At 48.1% G+C, this 17505-nt stretch overlaps 2 protein-coding genes across 2 annotated transcripts; both read left to right on the forward strand.

The window, feature by feature from the left end:
- Positions 1 to 8672: 8672 nt before the first annotated feature.
- LOC100281249 (FYVE zinc finger family protein) lies at positions 8673 to 12138 on the forward strand. Its single transcript, NM_001154168.2, has 10 exons — positions 8673 to 8821; positions 9029 to 9085; positions 9199 to 9266; positions 9382 to 9592; positions 9664 to 9764; positions 10029 to 10104; positions 10207 to 10266; positions 10354 to 10404; positions 11167 to 11245; positions 11759 to 12138. Exons 1-10 carry the CDS (start codon positions 8744 to 8746, stop codon positions 11857 to 11859), a joined length of 882 nt encoding a protein of 293 aa, NP_001147640.1. The 5' UTR covers positions 8673 to 8743; the 3' UTR covers positions 11860 to 12138.
- A 2814-nt stretch (positions 12139 to 14952) lies between these two features.
- LOC100284444 (caltractin) lies at positions 14953 to 17505 on the forward strand. Its single transcript, NM_001157339.1, is given in 7 exon segments — positions 14953 to 15181; positions 15498 to 15615; positions 15727 to 15763; positions 15841 to 15868; positions 16356 to 16508; positions 16892 to 16994; positions 17299 to 17505. Coding segments are annotated over 7 exon segments (519 nt in total). The 5' UTR covers positions 14953 to 15166; the 3' UTR covers positions 17364 to 17505.

The raw sequence follows: 17505 nt of genomic DNA on the forward strand, positions 1-17505 counted from the left end.
ATTGAGCTTGACTCCTTTCGCCTTGAGACATCGGAATGTCACTTCAAGATCAGAGAGGAGGTCGGAAGCCTTCCTTGTCTTGACTACGATGTCATCGACGTAGGCCTCGACTGTGCGACCGACGTGTTCGCCGAACACATGGTTCATGCACCGTTGGTACGTCGCGCCCGCATTCCTCAAACCGAACGGCATGGTGACATAGCAGTACATGCCGAACGGTGTGATGAAAGAAGTCGCAAGCTGGTCGGACTCTTTCATCCGGATCTGGTGATACCCTGAGTAGGCATCGAGGAAGGACAGGGTTTCGCACCCAGCGGTGGAATCCACGATTTGATCGATGCGAGGCAGAGGGTAGGGAACCTTCGGACATGCTTTGTTGAGACCAGTGTAGTCTACACACATCCGCCGTTTCCCCCCTTTCTTCCTCACAAGCACAGGGTTGGCAAGCCATTCGGGATGGAATACCTCTTTGATGAACCCTGCTGCCATTAGCTTGTGGATCTCCTCGCCTATCACTCTGCGCTTCTCCTCGTCGAATCGGCGCAGAGGCTGCCTGACGGGTCGGGCTCCGGCCCGAATATCCAGCGAGTGCTCGGCGACATCCCTCGGTATGCCGGGCATGTCCGAGGGACTCCACGCAAAGACGTCGGCGTTTGCGCGGAGAAAGTCGACGAGCACTGCTTCCTATTTGGGGTCGAGCCCGGACCCAATCCGGATCTGCTTGGAGGTGTCACCACTGGGGTCGAGAGGGACGGCCTTAACCGTCTCCGCTGGCTCGAAGTTGCCGGCGTGACGCTTCACGTCTGGCACCTCCTTGGAGAGGTTCTCCAGGTCGGCGATGAGGGCCTCGGACTCGGCGAGGGCCTCGGCGTACTCCACGCACTCCACGTCGCATTCGAACGCGTGTTTGTACGTGGGGCCGACGGTGATGACCCCGTTGGGGCCCGGCATCTTGAGCTTCAAGTAGGTGTAGTTGGGGACGGCCATGAACTTCGCGTAGCATGGCCTCCCCAGTACAGCGTGGTAGGTTCCTCGGAACCCGACCACCTCGAACGTCAGGGTCTCCCTTCGGAAGTTGGAGGGCGTTCCGAAGCAGACGGGGAGGTCGAGTCGTCCGAGGGGCTGGATGCGCTTCCCAGGTACGATCCCGTGGAAGGGCGCAGCGCCCGCCCGGACGGAGGACAGATCGACGCGCAGGAGCTTGAGGGTCTCGGTGTAGATGATGTTGAGGCAGCTGCCCCCATCCATCAGGACCTTGGTGAGCCTGACGTTGCCGATGACAGGGTCGACGACGAGCGGGTATTTCCCCGGGCTCGGCACGCGGTCGGGGTGGTCGGCCTGGTCGAAGGTGATGGGCTTGTCGGACCAGTCTAGGTAGACTGGCGCCGCCACCTTCACCGAGCAGACCTCCCGGCGCTCTTGCTTGCGATGCCGAGCCGAGCCATTCGCCGCATGCCCTCCGTAGATCATGAAGCAGTCGCGGACCTCGGGGAACTCTCCTGCTTGGTGATCTTCGTTCTTGTCGTCGTCGCGGGCCCTGCCACCCTCGGCGGGTGGCCCGACCCTGTGGAAGTGACGCCGAAGCATGACACACTCCTCGAGGGTGTGCTTGACGGGCCCCTGATGGTAGGGGCACGGCTCCTTGAGCATCTTGTCGAAGAGGTTTGCACCTCCGGGGGGCTTCTGAGGGTTCTTGTACTCGGCGGCGGCGACAAGGTCCGCGTCCGCTGGATGCGGGCGGCGGCCTGACCCTGACATCGTTGGCGACGCGGTGCTGGATACCCTGGGGCAAGTGACGTATATCTCCGGCCGGGGGATGGCCCGCCCATAACTGCCCGACGTCCCGGCGGATCGTCTCAAGCGCTCCTGTTCCCTCGTCGAGCCTGGCCTGTGCCCCGCGGACTTGCTCGAGCTGTGGGTCGTGACCCCCCGTCGGAACGGGGACCACAGCTAGCTCCCGCGGGATGTCGGCGCGAGGCACGGGCCTAGGAAAATCACCGTCCTCCGGCATGCCAAGATGGTTGCCTTCGGAGGGATCCCCCAGCTCAACGTGGAAACATTCGCGGCTTGGGCCGCAGCCCTCGTCGTTGAGGCTGCGGCTTCCGTCGGAACAGTCGGAGAGGCAGTAGTCACATGCGGTCATGAAGTCCCGCATGGCACTGGGGTTGCCAAGTCCAGAGAAATCCCAACAGATGCTGGGATCGTCATCTTCCTTGGACCCGGAGGGCCTGTAGGTCGAGGCGTCCGTCAACCGGTCCCAAGGCGACCGCATACGAAACCTCAGTGGGGTTGCACTCGCCTCAATGAGAGCGCCCGCCAAAGCGAGGTCGCTTGGCGGGTTGAGGCCGAGTCGAAATGACGTAAGATGGGAGTTAGTCGGTACCTTTTGGTCGACGAGGAGCGACGTAGTTACATCGGGAACTGGTTGCACCGTCATCTCAGGGACAAGGGCGACGTCCTGCAAGCTCCTCGCGAGTGCGTCGGCGTCGTCAACTTGCTCGGGGTTGGCGTGTCGCGGGGGGAAAGCGCTTGCCTCCGTCTCGAACGCGAGGTCGACGCCCGGCGTGCCTTCCGTCGGGGCGCTGGGGACGTCGACTCGCTCGACAGCCGACGAAGCGCGGCCTCCCGCTTGGCCTTGGTTGCCCCGCCTCCTCCTCCGTTGGCGGGGGAGAGGACGGGACGAGCTCGGATGTTGTTCTTCCACCGCGCGGGGAAGATGTCGCCGATTCCGCCGCCGGCGGGCGGGTTGTCGACCGCCATTGTCGTTGTCGCGCGGCGGTGGAAGGAGTATCATGTCGTAGCTGCCGTCGAAGGACATGAACTCAAGACTCCCGAAACGGAGCACCGTCCCGGGCCGGAGAGGTTGCTGGAGACTGCCCATCTGGAGCTTGACAGGAAGCTGTTCGTCAACACGCAGCGATCCCCTACCTGGCGCGCCAACTGTCGGCGTTTCGAGACCGGGGGGTCCCCAAGCCGACGAGTGAGTGTGCTGCGTGCCCCAGCCCAGATGGGTCGAGCGCGTGGGCGAGCGCGAAGGGGGGAGAGGCGAGGTGGCCGGAGACGGGCGTGAGAGAGGTGGAGATCCCGCGGCCTTCGTGTTCGTCCCGCGCCCAGGTCGGGTGCGCTTGCAGTAGGGGGGTTACAAGCGTCCACGCGGGTGAGGGAAGCGAGCGGCCCCAAGATAGCGCCTGTCTCGTCCTCGTCCCCGCGCGGCCAACCTTCTCTAAGAAGGCCCTGGTCCTTCCTTTTATAGTCGTAAGGAGAGGATCCAGGTGTACAACGGGGGGTGTAGCAGAGTGCTACGTGTCTAGCGGAGAGAGAGCTAGCGCCCTAGGTACATGCCAATGTGGCAGCCGGAGAGGTCTTGGCACCTTGCTGGCGTGATGTCATGGCTGTCGGAGGAGCAACGGAGCCTGGCGGAGGGACAGCTGTAGGAGCGGTCGAGTCCTTGCTGACGTCGCCTTGCTTCCGTAAGAGAGCTGAGAGCCGCCGTCGTCACAGAGCTTGCGGAGCGCCATCATTGTCCATCTGGCGGAGCTAGCCAGATGGGACGCCGGTCTTGTTCTCCGTGACCCGAGTCGGCTCGGGGTAGGATGATGATGGTGCTTCCTGTTGACGTGGCGGGCCTGTGCCCTAGGTCGGGCGACGTGGGGGCTCCTCCGAAGCCGGGGTCGAGTCTGTCTTCCGTGGCCGAGGCCGAGCCCCCGGGTCGGGCGAGGCGGAGATCGTTCGGCCGAGGCCAGGGCGGAGTCCGAGCCCTGGGGTCGGGCGAGGCGGAGTTTCGTCGTCTTCTGGGGCTGAGCCCGAGTCCGAGCCCTGGGGTCGGGCGGAGCGGAGTTCGCCATCTTCCGGGTCTTAGCCCGAGTCCGAGCCCTGGGGTCGGGCGGAGCGGAGTTCGTCGTCTTCCGGGTCTTAGCCCGAGTCCAAGCCCTGGGGTCGGGCGGAGCGGAGTTCGCCGTCTTCCGGGTCTTAGCCCGAGTCCGAGCCCTAGGTCGGGCGGAGCGGAGTTCGCCGTCTTCCAGGTCTTAGCCCGAGTCCGAGCCCTGGGGTCGGGCGGAGCGGAGTTTGCCGTCTTCCGGGTCTTAGCCCGAGTCCGAGCCCTGGGTCGGGCGGAGCGGAGTTCGCCGTCTTCCGGGTCTTAGCCCGAGTCCGAGCCCTGGGTCGGGCGGAGCGGAGTTCGCCGTCTTCCGGGTCTTAGCCCGAGTCCGAGCCCTGGGGTCGGGCGGAGTGGAGTTTCCTATGGCGCCTTTGGCCAGGCCTGACTGCCTGTCAGACTCACTCTGTCGAGTGGCACTGCAGTCGGAGTGGCGCAGGCGGCGCTGTCCTTCTGTCAGACTGGTCAGTGGAGCGGTGGAGTGACGGCGGTCACTTCGGCTCTGCCGGGGGGCGCGTGTCAGGATAAAGGTGTCAGGCCACCTTTGCGTTAAATGCCCCTGCAACCTGGTCAGTCGGCGCGGCGATTTAGTCAGGGTTGCTTCTAAGCGAAGCCAAGGCCTCGGGCGAGCCGGAGGTGTGTCCGCCGTAAAAAAGGGGGGCCTCGGGCGAGACGGAAGTCTCTCGAGGTCGGCTGCCCTTGGCCGAGGCTAGGCTCGGGCGAAGCGTGATCGAGTCACTCGTGTGGACCGATCCCTGACTTAATCGGACCCATCAGGCCTTTGCAGCTTTATGCTGATGGGGGTTACCAGCTGAGAATTAGGCGTCTTGAGGGTACCCCTAATTATGGTCCCCGACAATATTGTTACATGAGCCACGACTGCAACATACAAAATATGTGCCACCCAGAGGCATAAGCATCACATACCATTGATCGACAGCTCATAATATGAGAGCAGTTTACAAAGAACAGTTTAGAACAAAGTAACAGAATATGAGAGCAGTTTACAAAGAACAATTTAGAACAAAGTAACAGAATATGAGAGCAGTTTACAATGAACAGTTTAGAACAAAGTAACAGAAAATGAGAGCAGTTTACAAAGAACAGAGGAAACAAATTATAAAAGTAACAGAATATGAGAGCAGTTTACAAAGAACAGAGGAAACAAATTATAAAAGTAACAGAATATGAGAGCAGTTTAGGACACAAGTAAAGCTGCGAGACCAAATAAAGTATACCAGATCAACATGAAGCTATACACATAAAACAAAGTTAATTATGAGAACAATTTACAAAGAATAGTTTAGAACAAAGTAACAGAATACACAAGAATCCTAGCGCATAAATACCAGATCTAGGACACAAGTAAAGTTGCGAGACCAGATAAAGTATATCAGATCAACAAAGTTAATTATGTCTTAATTCAGACCCACATCTTGCACATCTTGCACTTTTAAGTTATACCAGATGTCCAGATCTAACAAAGACAACATTGCATAATAAAACGTGAAGCAAGCAACATCTTTTATGGGGAAATGTCTGATTGATGCAGGCTAGGCTTAACCATATCTAAGAAAACGTGAAGCAAGCAACGATAAGAACATCAAGCTATACCAGATAAGAACATCAACATGAAGCTATACTAGATCTAAGAAAACATGGCATAGTACAACATAAATATCACAAAACCATGATCTACACAACCAAGAACTACCAATAGTACTCAAAACATTCTCAGATCTAACGAAATCAAACCTCATTACCAATAGTGCTGCATAAATCAAACGAAGATCTTTTGGCCAGGAGGAGGGCAAGGGAGATGCCAGACCTCGTTACCTGGTAGTACCACGAGCAAGTGCACCTAGCGTCGGAGAGTGAGATCCGTGCGCGAGAGACAGAGAAGACGAGACCCGTGACCGCAAGGGGGTGCGGCAGACGATCGACCGGCCCAGTGTTCGGAGCGGGGAGAGGAGCGGGGAGAGGAGACGGGAGAGGGAGAGCTGGAGGGTGAGAGGAGAAGGCAGAGTCTGACCTCAACAGCGGCGGATGCGAGAGGAACCCTAGCGCGAGCTCCAGGCGAGGATAGAGGCGGCTGTGAGAGGACCCTGGCTCCAACCCTAGCGCGAGATCCAGGCGATGCGGCTACGGGAGCTCCAGGCGAGGCGAGGCGGCTGCGCGAGCTCCAGGCGAGGCGGCTGCGCGAGCTCCAGGAGAGAAACCCTAGCGCGAGCTCCACGCGAGGACAGGAACGAGTGGAGCCTGGCTCCGGAGAAACCGATATTTTGGTCGTACGTGATGGGCCTGGATGAGAGGTCCATTTTGCACGAGCGTGGCCTGGGCCAGATATTTACTCAGGCAACCAAACACACCGCACTGTCAAAAACTTGTCTCCAATGGGCCATGCACGAGCACACACAGGCAATCAATCAGCCCCAGTTTGTTCGTTCGTTCGTCTGATCGTTCGTCAAAATAATCTTTGTTGAGTCGTTATGCTGCCGAAATTCTGATCGTTCGTTCGTCCGATCATTCAATCGTTCGCCCGTTCGTTCACAATCCCTACTCATCGTTTATCGTTCGTTCATAGTCCCTATTCATCATTCATCGTTCAGTCATAATACCTATTCATCGTTCATCGTTCGTTCATAGTCCCTATTCATCGTTCATCGTTCGTTCATAGTCCCTAATCATCGTTCATCGTTCGTTCATAGTCCTTATTCATCGTTACTATTCATCGTCACATTTTTAGTAATCTGTCGAAAAAATAGTCACTATTTATCGCACATAGATTTTAAAGTTTTCTTAGAAGGTATAAGCAACCTCGTCATAATCAATCATATGACCACACTAATGGTATATTCCAAGCTCCGAGGTAACTAGGCTCTAGTTGGCTTCACCACCACATTTGTACGATACTAAGGTGTGGTGATATGTTTCTTCTCCTTTTTCCTTTTGGTTGGGCTTTGGCCAATGAGTCTTAGGTTTATAGATCCACTCATTAAAATGACACTTCCAAAACCCCATGCTACGAGCGATAACAACTTATTAATATTGGACATAGAAATACAAGCTTTAAGAGAAACATAGATGCACTTACTTTATTCTTGTTACCAAACTCAAGCTCTAATGAACCCCTAGAGGCAAGGACAAGTGGATCTCTGCAATCATACATAAGAGAGTTCCTAAGTTGTTCATTGACGACTTTGGTCTTCTTGTTGTCTGTCTTCGGTGGAGGCTTCGATGGTAGAACCACCGCTCAAATTGCTTGTGTGACCATCTACCACTCCATGAGTGGTTGAAAAGGATCAAATTTGTCAGGAACATCGATCTATTGAAAGAAAAATCACATCTCACGATCCTAAGCAAGTTAATGCTGCCAACTTACCAGTAATTTAATATCATATATCAAAGAACAACAAAATAAAATATTTACAAACATTTACTTATAACGACTACATGTGTAGAAGTAACCAGCATCTAATTGTTTGGATGCCTGGATTGAAACATGTGGGCTTGCTTACCATAGTAACAATTAGCTATCGATAGTTTAGGAGGGATAAACGTGTCGTTGCAAGACATGTCCGGATATCCCAATTTCACCATTTCTCCTCCCACCACATGTCATGTATGTATCAAAATAGAGAATTTAAAAAGTCTATTTGTTTTATACCATAATCTAGACATTTTAAGTTAATGTAGCATATAGCCTAAACTAAATAACTAACAAAACTAAATATTATAAAGAACAAAATAAAACATACATATAACAATTGAACCCATATTAAACCTAAACATAATAAGTAACATTATAACTCGATTATAAAATGCACCGACATTACACGTACAAGTCGACGATAGGAACTAAATGTGTTTATAAACATAACAAATCTACCTAAACAACTTTACTCATACACCAAAACTAAAATTGATTCAACCTGTATGGCCATATCTAACTAGAAAATTAGGATTGTAAAATACACTTAACATAGTCCAAATCAATGTGTATAAATTGAGGAGGAGAGAGGAACCAAAAGCGGGACCTTTCTTGACTGAATTGGTTCAAGATCCCCTTCTAATATCTTGCTCACGAATATCTAATCAAATCCAAATTTAAAAGGTTGAATTGAAAGTTGGAAGGCTTGAGAAAAGTAAGACAAGAAAATATATGACAAACAAATGGAGTTAGACCTAAGCGGTCGTTGAAGATGTTGCGAAGCGGACGTTGAAGATGTTGCAAAACGGTCGCCAAAGACGTTCAACCAGATGAGTGTCTTACCTCGTTGTCAAGATATATAGTACCGAGATCGACACTAAAGTGTCGCTATATTATAGACATAGGTTAAATGTGCTACTATATTATAGATATAACGGTGTCTACACCAATATGACTTATAATGTAAAATCGTGGTGTCATATGGCGTTAGCCGATTCCATATTAAAAAATATTTTAGTTTATCAAACATCTAAGCATCATTTTTTAATAAAAAATATGGCCAAAATTAAAAATGAAAATCGGCGACATCACCAGAGGGTTAGGGATATAACTGACGTAGATATTATTCGTTTGTATTCAGTTCTGTTTTTATTCAGTTCAATCCGTTTTAAGATATTTGAGATTCGATCTATATTTGAGTTCTTTTTATCCAGTATTTGATATGTATCCGATTTATATCTGAAGATATAAATTTAATGAGAGAAATATGAAAACAAACTGATCCGATTACCTCCTACCGTCCGACCCGGCTCCCTCGGTCCCTCCCTCGGTCCCTCCCGGTCTCGCAGTTCCTCCCCGTCGTCTTCCACCGCAAATCGCCGAAGCAAGCAGGCGAGCTCGGGACCAGATCCACTGCGGGCAGCTGGAGCGGAAGGGCCATGGGGACGCCGCCGCCTTTCCAGGAGTCCGGCCACTGCGACGTCTGCCGCTGCACCTTCAACACCTTCCGCCGCCGTGTACGGGTTCCCTTCTCTCCGCATATTATACATCTCTGATCCATGGACCGATCTCGCTCGTTCTGGTGTGAATTCCTCCCCTATCTCGTCTCACGTCTCTAATCGGAGCATGCGTGTATGGGCTCCAGCTGATTCCAGCCTTCCAGCTGTGGAGAACTGAAATACCGTAACTGACTTTTTCCTTCCTCCCCCCGCCAATAATAACAGCATCACTGCCGCAGCTGCGGACGGACGCTCTGTCACGAGCATTCTTCGTACTACATGGTGAGGAACCGATTATTAAAACAAATTGTACATGGCCTAGCTCTTACCACAAGGTAGTGTGCCCCCCGGTACCGGGCTGAGAGTGTTTGACCCCCAGCTTCAACCTGTTTCAGGCTCTCCCGCAGTATGGGATATATACAGACGTCAGAGTCTGCTACGGTTGCTTCAACAAATCCTCCAGGTAGCCATCCTCTTATCAGTTTAATTGAGGTGTAAGGTCATTACGTTTAATACTTTGGAAGTAAGCAGCTTGCCTTGGGTATGCATTTAACTAGCTTTGTCATGTAATGCTGCAGCCAAGGACACGCTGATAATCCGGTGTCAGCTGGTAGCATTTCTGGAGCAGCTGACTCTTTTTCAGGGCTGAGTTTGGGTAAGGAGGATGATTCGTCGCCTATGAAGAATTCAACGGTTCAGAGCACGGCAGCCCTTATTGAGTGCAAATGTGGGATGCCTTTGTGTATATGTGAAGCACCAAAACCAGAACCTTCTCCTACACCTGTAAAGGTAGATGCAATCCATTTTTTACCTACACTCGTTGAGATTTCCATCCTAAACCCAATGACCCTGTGCAACAGAATATCAACACCGTTCCCCCAACCACACAGTCAAATCCAAGGCCAAAGAAGCCTGCTAACACTCAACAGAAGGCTTCAGCTACTTCCAGTAGCAACTCAAGGTTGGTTGATCTTGGCGTTCCATAACATTTTTGGCCATATATCTTATCTCTATCTACTCGTTTTGTTGGATATGTTTATGCCTTTATGGTACATGACAATTTTTTCCAGCAACAATTGGAACCATATTTTGGCCATTTGCTTTCCCGTTTTATCACTTGTACATATGCAACAGGGAGATTGAATATGTCTGCGTGAAGTGCCTTTAACAAGTGTTTTAACTTTGAAGTTATCATCTCATCCCCCTAAATCCATGTTTATTGCAGCCCATTCTTAAATATTGGATTAATGAACAACGATAGCAATGATAAGGGCATTGTTGACTATGAAGTTAGTGGGGAGGTAGGTTTTTGTGTGTGTGTGTGTGTACTCTTCTCTATTTTACATGATTCAACTGGCTTGATGAAGTAGGATTTTGTGTAACCTAGGTTTTACTGCTTACAGGGACTGAGAGAAGCAATTAAAGGCGGGGATGTTAAGGGTGTAAAGAAACTTCTTACACAGGTATAATTTCTCTCTCTTGTCTGATCTTGTCATCTTCATTTTGTCTTAAGGAATGCCATCTTGATTCCTGCATTCAACATCGGGCAGGGAGTGGATTCTAACTACTGCGACAAACAAGGATTTACTTTGCTGCATTTGGTATGAGTTCTTTTGATGTCATCCTTGTGGTTGAGTTATTCCAGCTTCTTTGTATGATTTGCATGAGTGCTTGTGTATAATGTCTAATCATACAACATTGTTGAAGTTAAATATTTGCACAGCAAGGACCACATCACCTGATAGCGTACAAAAAATCTGAATGTTCTTTACATTACCTCAAAAATCTTAATAGAATATCTGAAGGAACACAGAGTAATTGTTCTATATATCTCCATAGTATTTAAGGATCCCTTTGCTTGTTGTCATGAGCAGTTTGCGCAACAAAAACTCTCCGTGGACAACCCCTAGTCATTGATTAATAAGACCTTCTCACTCAGGTCGAAAAAAATCACCGAACATCTGCCCCGCCCATACAATAGCGGCACCGTAGCCCATATGAGAATGACCGCGATCAAGACTGGGCTTTAGATATGTGCTTTGACGCGGGGCAAACGAGAGGGTTCTGTAAGAGCATGATAGCTTGGTAATATGGATGACACAAATCTGAAAAATCTAGGCTATGAGGTGATTCTGAATTTAATTAGAGGAATTTGTAGATTTTTAGGAATCTATTATGTTGTTGTACCCGTTTGGTTGGGATTCTAGATTTTTGGCAGCGGATCTGGTTCAGAAAGCTGAACCAAACACATCCTCAGTTCACCTAACTAGCTCAGCCTCAGCTAGATGCCTTTTCTCCATGTACGTATGAGAACAAATATTCAAATCTACATGTGATTTATTTCTCTTTGTGATCAACTGCAGGCTGCTTTGTTTAACCAAACTGAAATTGCTCTTATTCTCATGGACCATGGGGCAAATGTTGAAAGCAAAAATGGGCAAGGTAGGTTCCTTTGACTATTTATAAGCCCATTTGTGTGATAATATTGTTGACTTTGTTAGTAAATTACTGACATCCAAGTGTTCCTATAGTCGATTAATCGAAATTGTTGTCAGAAATAACCTCCTAGTTCGTCGTTCCAAATTTAATCCAAATGAAGGGCAGGCCTAGTGTAGTCATGAGAGTTGTCTCATTGAGTTAGTAGGTCCTGGGTTCAAAGCAATCTATCTGTGTTTACACGGGAAGGCTTGCCTCGGTTTATCCCTTTTCTAGATCCCACTCATGTGGAAGCCTCCGACGATGGGTCTGCTCTTAAGCTCTCGAAAAAAATGTTCAATGTAGAGCCAAAGAGGAGAGAGTATGACAAAGGGAAAAGTGGCTTGAGTTCCATGCTCAATTTGGTTCTGTTGAGAGTTATCATCGTCATATATTTAGTTACTCACCCGATTTTGAAATTGAAGTAGGGATAGTTATTTCAGTGCCTGGAATTGCTAACATCATCAATACGTTGGGCAGGGGAAACTCCTTTGGACTGTGCTCCGGCAATGCTGCAATACAAAATGCGCCAACGGGTGGAAGAACTCGCGGCTTCGGCTTCGAAGGGACCACTAGGGTGAACTGTGCTCGTGCTAGTTTCTGCTGAGTTCCTCCTATTCCAGTTTGTGTCAAATGTGGTGTCAAGAATAAAATAGTTAAGTCAGCTGAAAGCTTCTTGCTGGTGGGACAGTGTTTGGTCCGCCAGTGTATACCATCTAGAAACGTTGAATGCCAGTCACGGCTCACGCGTGTGAAATAATATATATTCAGCTTCATCCTACATTCCTACTCATGTACTCTGTAGCCGGTGAATACTTCCAAACATTTACCACGTACAATATGTTTTTCTTTTACTGAAACAGCATTCCTCTAGGAGATGCATGACAGCAGAAAGCTTCCTGCCGGTGGCCTGGTGCCGGTGGGATAGTGCTCGTGCTCCCAGTACCACCTGCAAACTTTGGAATCCCAGCCATAATTTGCCAGTGCGAAATACTGTAATTCATTCAGCTTCACCTGCAAACTTTGGATTCTGCCGTTACCAAGTCTGCCGTTTAGTATGGTAACGATTCACGCTCGATTACCGGCGGTAAAATTTGAATAGGGTGATATCAGTTTTTATTGTAATATCTGATTACGATGGGATTTAATTAAACATAATTTTACGTTATTGATTACCATTTACTGGTTTACGTTATAAATATGTAAACCAAACAACACTTGCATATCTGCAATCGTTTATCATGTACTCGTTGTAGCTATGTCTTTGACTGAAACATCATTCTTCTTGCCCATGCAGTCGTGGACTAGCGGACGAATGAAACGCGCCATCTGATTTGTTTTGCTTAAAATGTAAATGAACACAGTGAATGAACAAAAATGGAACCACTCGTCTTTCATTGATCCGACAGTATGTGTATATACGAGGAAGGGAAAAAGAGAACCGCTCACACAGGCGGTTAGGGTTTAGGGATAGATCATCCATAAATCGTCTTTCATTGATCCGATTGTATGTATATCTCTACTAAATAAAACACTAGTTTCTACGCTCGCTTAATATAAAATTAAAGTAAATTTGTGTACAAAACCTTGTTGCTGGCTCTACATTCATATCCACCTAACCAATAAAAACACATTTTTTTATGTTTTATTAAAACAAAGTCTATTTTTGTTAAAGTATAGTCTATTTACAGCAAAGCTCATGGATGGGAGCCGGTTGATAGACGCATTCAGTGATGTTTGTGTGTCAGTCTGTCCTTTTGGTTCATCTGATCTGAGAGCTGTAATCATGCTGGTGTTTCAGTCCGTAAAACTCGCTAAGTTCGTAGCTTGTGAGGTCATGCTCGTGTTACTTTAGATGTGGCTCTTTGTTCTTTACTTTTGGACAGTTGTGTTTAGGTGGTCCGGAACTCCCCGATGGATGGCTTCCCCATGTTATATTTCCTTTTTAGCTGATAGTTGCGTGCGTCTTGTCGGCTTTTCGTTTTTGGTGGCCTTAATGGCCATGTATGAACTAAGTTTTTGTCTATTTCGTAATGAAATAGGGGTGTTCCCTTTGTCAAAAAAAAAATGTCAACAGGCAAAATCGGACAGATCAAGACTTCTAGGCTTGCTCCAACCTTTGCCAGTTCCGGATGCTGCATGGCAGATCATCTTGTTAGATTTTGTGGAAGGGTTACCTATATCTCCATCCTACAACTGCGTGCTCGTCGTGGTGGATTTTTTCACTAAGTATGCACACTTCATTCCACTTCGTCATCCATTCTCTGCTGCTGGGATCGCCAAGTTGTTCCTTCTTCATGTCTATCGCCTGCATGATATGCCCCGTTCCATAGTCTCGGATAGAGACCACATTTTTGCAAGTAACCTTTGGTGATAGTTGTTTCGGTTGGCAGATGTGCAGTTGCGCCAAACCGACCGTTTGAACCAGTCCATGCAAACCTTTTTGAGGTGCTTTGTCATTTCGTGTCCAACTAAATGGGCTTCATGGATTCATCTAGCAGAGTTTTGGTACAATTCCTCATATACCCCTCCGCTATCGGCCGCTCCCCGTTTGTAGCTCTCTATGGATATGAACCTCGACATTTTGGTATTCAGACAGATAGCGTTGTTTCCTCCCCAGATTTGGATCAGTGGCTGCAGGACCGTGAAGCTATGACTACCTTGATCAAGCAACACTTGTCTCGTTCTCGTGATCGGATGAAACGACAAGCTGACAAAAATCGTTCGGAGCGGTCCTTTCAAGTTGGCGATGAGAGGTCTTTGTCAAGCTTCAGCCCTATGTACAGTCTTCATTGGCTCCAAGATCCAACCAGAAACCGGCGTACAAGTTCTTCGGTCCCTTCCATGTGTTGTCTCGTGTGGGAACCATGGCATATAAACTGGATCTGCCGACGTCGTCTTCAATCCACCCCGTCTTTCACGTCTCACGACTGAAGCAAGCGGCTCCCAGTGATCGGCAGGTAACTTTGGATATTCCTACTGATATTACTCAGCTTTGTTATCCTGAACAGGTGTTACGTCGTCGGCGGTTACTCTCCCATGGCACCCGCCCACGCTATCAGGTGCTCGTCAAGTGGTCCGGATGGCCGGTCTCCATGGCTATGTGGGAAGAGGAGGAGCGTCTTTGCCAAGAGTTCCCAGGTTCGTCTCTTTGGGGTCAAGCTGCGGCGCAACGGGGGGATTGTTACACCACCGGGCCAACCATGAACCATCTACGCCGCAAGCCGGGCCTCGTCACAGTTCTTGTCGTATTCACAACAGTGACTAGTGTTTGTAATCGTTGGGCCTGGAGCCGGTTGTAATAGGGGCAGCATATATACTGTTGAGAACACTGTAAGCGGCATCGATGAAGCGAACACTACTGCTTCCTGCCTAAGAGCTAAGAGCATGTATAACTCTCTGAGTCTTTGAAACGGTTTTCTAAATATAAGAGATAATTAAGAAATTGTATGATACATCCTGAGTTTTAGATAATAAATACAGTCAAGACATATTATGTATCGATAGTCGTGTCGAGACAAATTCTTTACAAAGAACTTGTCTCAATTTTTTTTCACTTAACCCTCTAGCTATGTCTCAAAAGACGCCTCGTTTAGTTGGGTTTACGTACGCTAATCCTATCTTCTCTCCACGTCTCCTCTCTACTTCTCCACCTCCTGGTTGTGACTTGTGACAGACCTGGTGGAGTCAAGTACTCTACCAAACTTGCCCCTTCCCTTCCCAGTAATGTCAATATTTTCTCACGCGTCACGCCGCCCCTCCGCCCTCCCTTTTACGCGGTTACCCCTAACTCCCAGCTCTCTCGTTCAGGCGCGCTCTCTCTAGCCGGCGACGATTGGGCGAGCGGCGCCACTCAACGCCAGGTCTTCGTGAAAACCATCGCCGGCGATGAGTTTCAACCAGGTACGCCCGCCCCTCTCTCTTCCGGCTGTGTAAAACCGAGCTCCCAAACCCTAATGTAATATATTTGTATTCGGATCTGACACAATTACAGGCCGCTAGCTTCGATTTTGTTTTTTTATCTTTCCAAGAAAATATCGGTCCATACGCGCACTAATGTCAACTACTAGATCCGCCCCCTGGTTGTAACATGTCCATGTAAAATCATTAGGTTCAGTTTTGTTTTTTTTATACTAGGATGAATCGTCTCAAATTCTGGATTCTAGTATTCCTGTGATGACTTGATTGTTGATACACTCGTGACATGTGAAATCTGTAGTCTACTGTCAAGGGGCAGGCCAGGAGGGAGAGGCCTAGGGCTCGCCCTCATGGCCTGACGCAGCAGAGGAGGCAGGAAATAAAGGAAGCTTTTGATCTGTTTGATACAGATAACTCTGGTACTCAATTTTTTTTGGGGGAAGTGGGGTGGGGTGGGGGTCGTCTATTCCAATTTTTTGCTTTCCTCATGTGGGAACTTTTGATATCTTACTAACATATTTATCTCGCAGGAACCATTGATGCAAAAGAGCTCAATGTTGCCATGAGGTAAGGCAGGCATAACAATTCTCATTTTAACAGTCAAGCTGCAACTATGTCTCTGAAATTATTTTTTCCGTGTACAGAGCCTTGGGATTTGAGATGACTGAAGAGGTACTATTCGCCCTAATAGCAAATCCTTTGTTTTGGAGTGTATTTCCAGTCTCTAGAAAGTGCATTGCAGTTGTTCTGTTCCTCGACAATCGTACAGCAGAGAATGCTATAGCTCTTCCAATTGTGTTGGGTGAACTGATATTGTGATCTTGCATAAGCAGTCCTAGATTGAGCGCAATGTTAAGTAGCATATCTTTTAGCCAGGAAGTTCCTGCTGATATTGTTGCACTGAGCATTTCATTCTGTCCCTTCTGACACCGTTATGTCTTTTAGTGTCCCTATCTGTCACATTTCTTTAGAATTTAGCTTGTTGATGAAATGAGTTCTACCTGTCCTGTCCATGATATATTATGCCCCTTGTGAATAAGAGCCACATTATTATTTCATATTTCTTGTTCTGTGTTTGAGCCCATGCAAGTATGGAACCACATCCATGTGCTGTGCAAAATTTCTTGAAATAACACTATTTGCCTTTTGGATAATGCAGCAAATTAGGCAAATGATTGCTGATGTTGACAAAGATGGCAGTGGAGCGATCGACTACGAGGAGTTTGAGCACATGATGACTGCCAAAATCGGAGAGAGGGATAGTAAAGAGGAGCTTTCAAAAGCATTCCGCATTATTGATCAAGATGGAAATGTAAGGCATCATCCCTCTTTTCTCTGACACACTTCTATGATTATAGTGGACTATTATTTTGCTTGCCTTATCTTTTCGAGTATGTCAATTGTGAACCTCCAATTAGACAATTAGCAACTTGAATGTTCTCTCTAGTCAACACAATCACCCAAGTTGCTTCCATAACTTAAGATGATGAATAATGAAGGCTTTACACAGCTTTCAATCCTCTCTCCTAGTGTTCTGAGAGCAAAATATTATTTTTGTTTCCCTTGAGATTAATGGAATTGATTGAAATAAGAAAACAAATTCTTTGCATCTGTAGTTCTGTACCATATTCTAAACATGACTAATCCCTTGGACAGTGCTATGGTAGCTCGTAAAGTTTTTTTTTGTCCATGCAGGGAAAGATTTCTAACATTGATATCCAGAGGATTGCCAAAGAGCTGGGTGTAAATCTCACCCTCGATGAGATCCAAGACATGGTGCAAGAGGCTGATAGAAATGGTTAGCTGTCCTCTGCCATCATCTTAATTTCTTTGTATTCTGGGGCTGCTGCCCTTCGGGGTTTGGTCCTTAGGACTGAACCTTCTTTGGTCGTGAATGGTGTCATTACTGTGTAAGTGTGAGTTATAACACACACCCACCCCCTGGGTGTATAATCTTTTTGGGCGGTTTCTTTCTTAATGAAATGACGCGCAGCTCTCCTGCGTGGTTCGGGTTCGAGAGAAAAAAAAATCTTTGTATACAAACTTGAAAATTTTTGAAGTTAAACTTGCTGTAATATAACTTGATTTCTGGTTTGTCACAGGTGACGGTGAGATAGACTTTGACGAGTTCATCAGGATGATGAGGAGGACCAGCTTTGGCTACTAGGTGTATTTATCTGTGAGTGCTTGACGCTGCCAGTTTGTTTATGACTACCGGGCGTGTGTTAATCGACTGGTGTTGTTACTATGAACAATAATGTTGTGCTCTGGTTTCGCTTATATATATAATTTTAATTTAATTTTAATTA

The sequence above is a fragment of the Zea mays genome, chromosome 7, assembly GCF_902167145.1.
Source record: "Zea mays cultivar B73 chromosome 7, Zm-B73-REFERENCE-NAM-5.0, whole genome shotgun sequence".
Lineage (NCBI taxonomy): Eukaryota > Viridiplantae > Streptophyta > Magnoliopsida > Poales > Poaceae > Zea > Zea mays.

Bases quoted from the DNA above. Each gene is read 5' to 3' on its own strand.
- LOC100281249 (NM_001154168.2), top strand. From the start codon at position 8,744: ATGGGGACGCCGCCGCCTTTCCAGGAGTCCGGCCACTGCGACGTCTGC. The intron at 9,765-10,028 runs GTTGGTTGATCT...TGTTTATTGCAG, and splicing joins ACTTCCAGTAGCAACTCAAG to CCCATTCTTAAATATTGGAT. The intron at 11,246-11,758 runs GTAGGTTCCTTT...TACGTTGGGCAG, and splicing joins TGAAAGCAAAAATGGGCAAG to GGGAAACTCCTTTGGACTGT.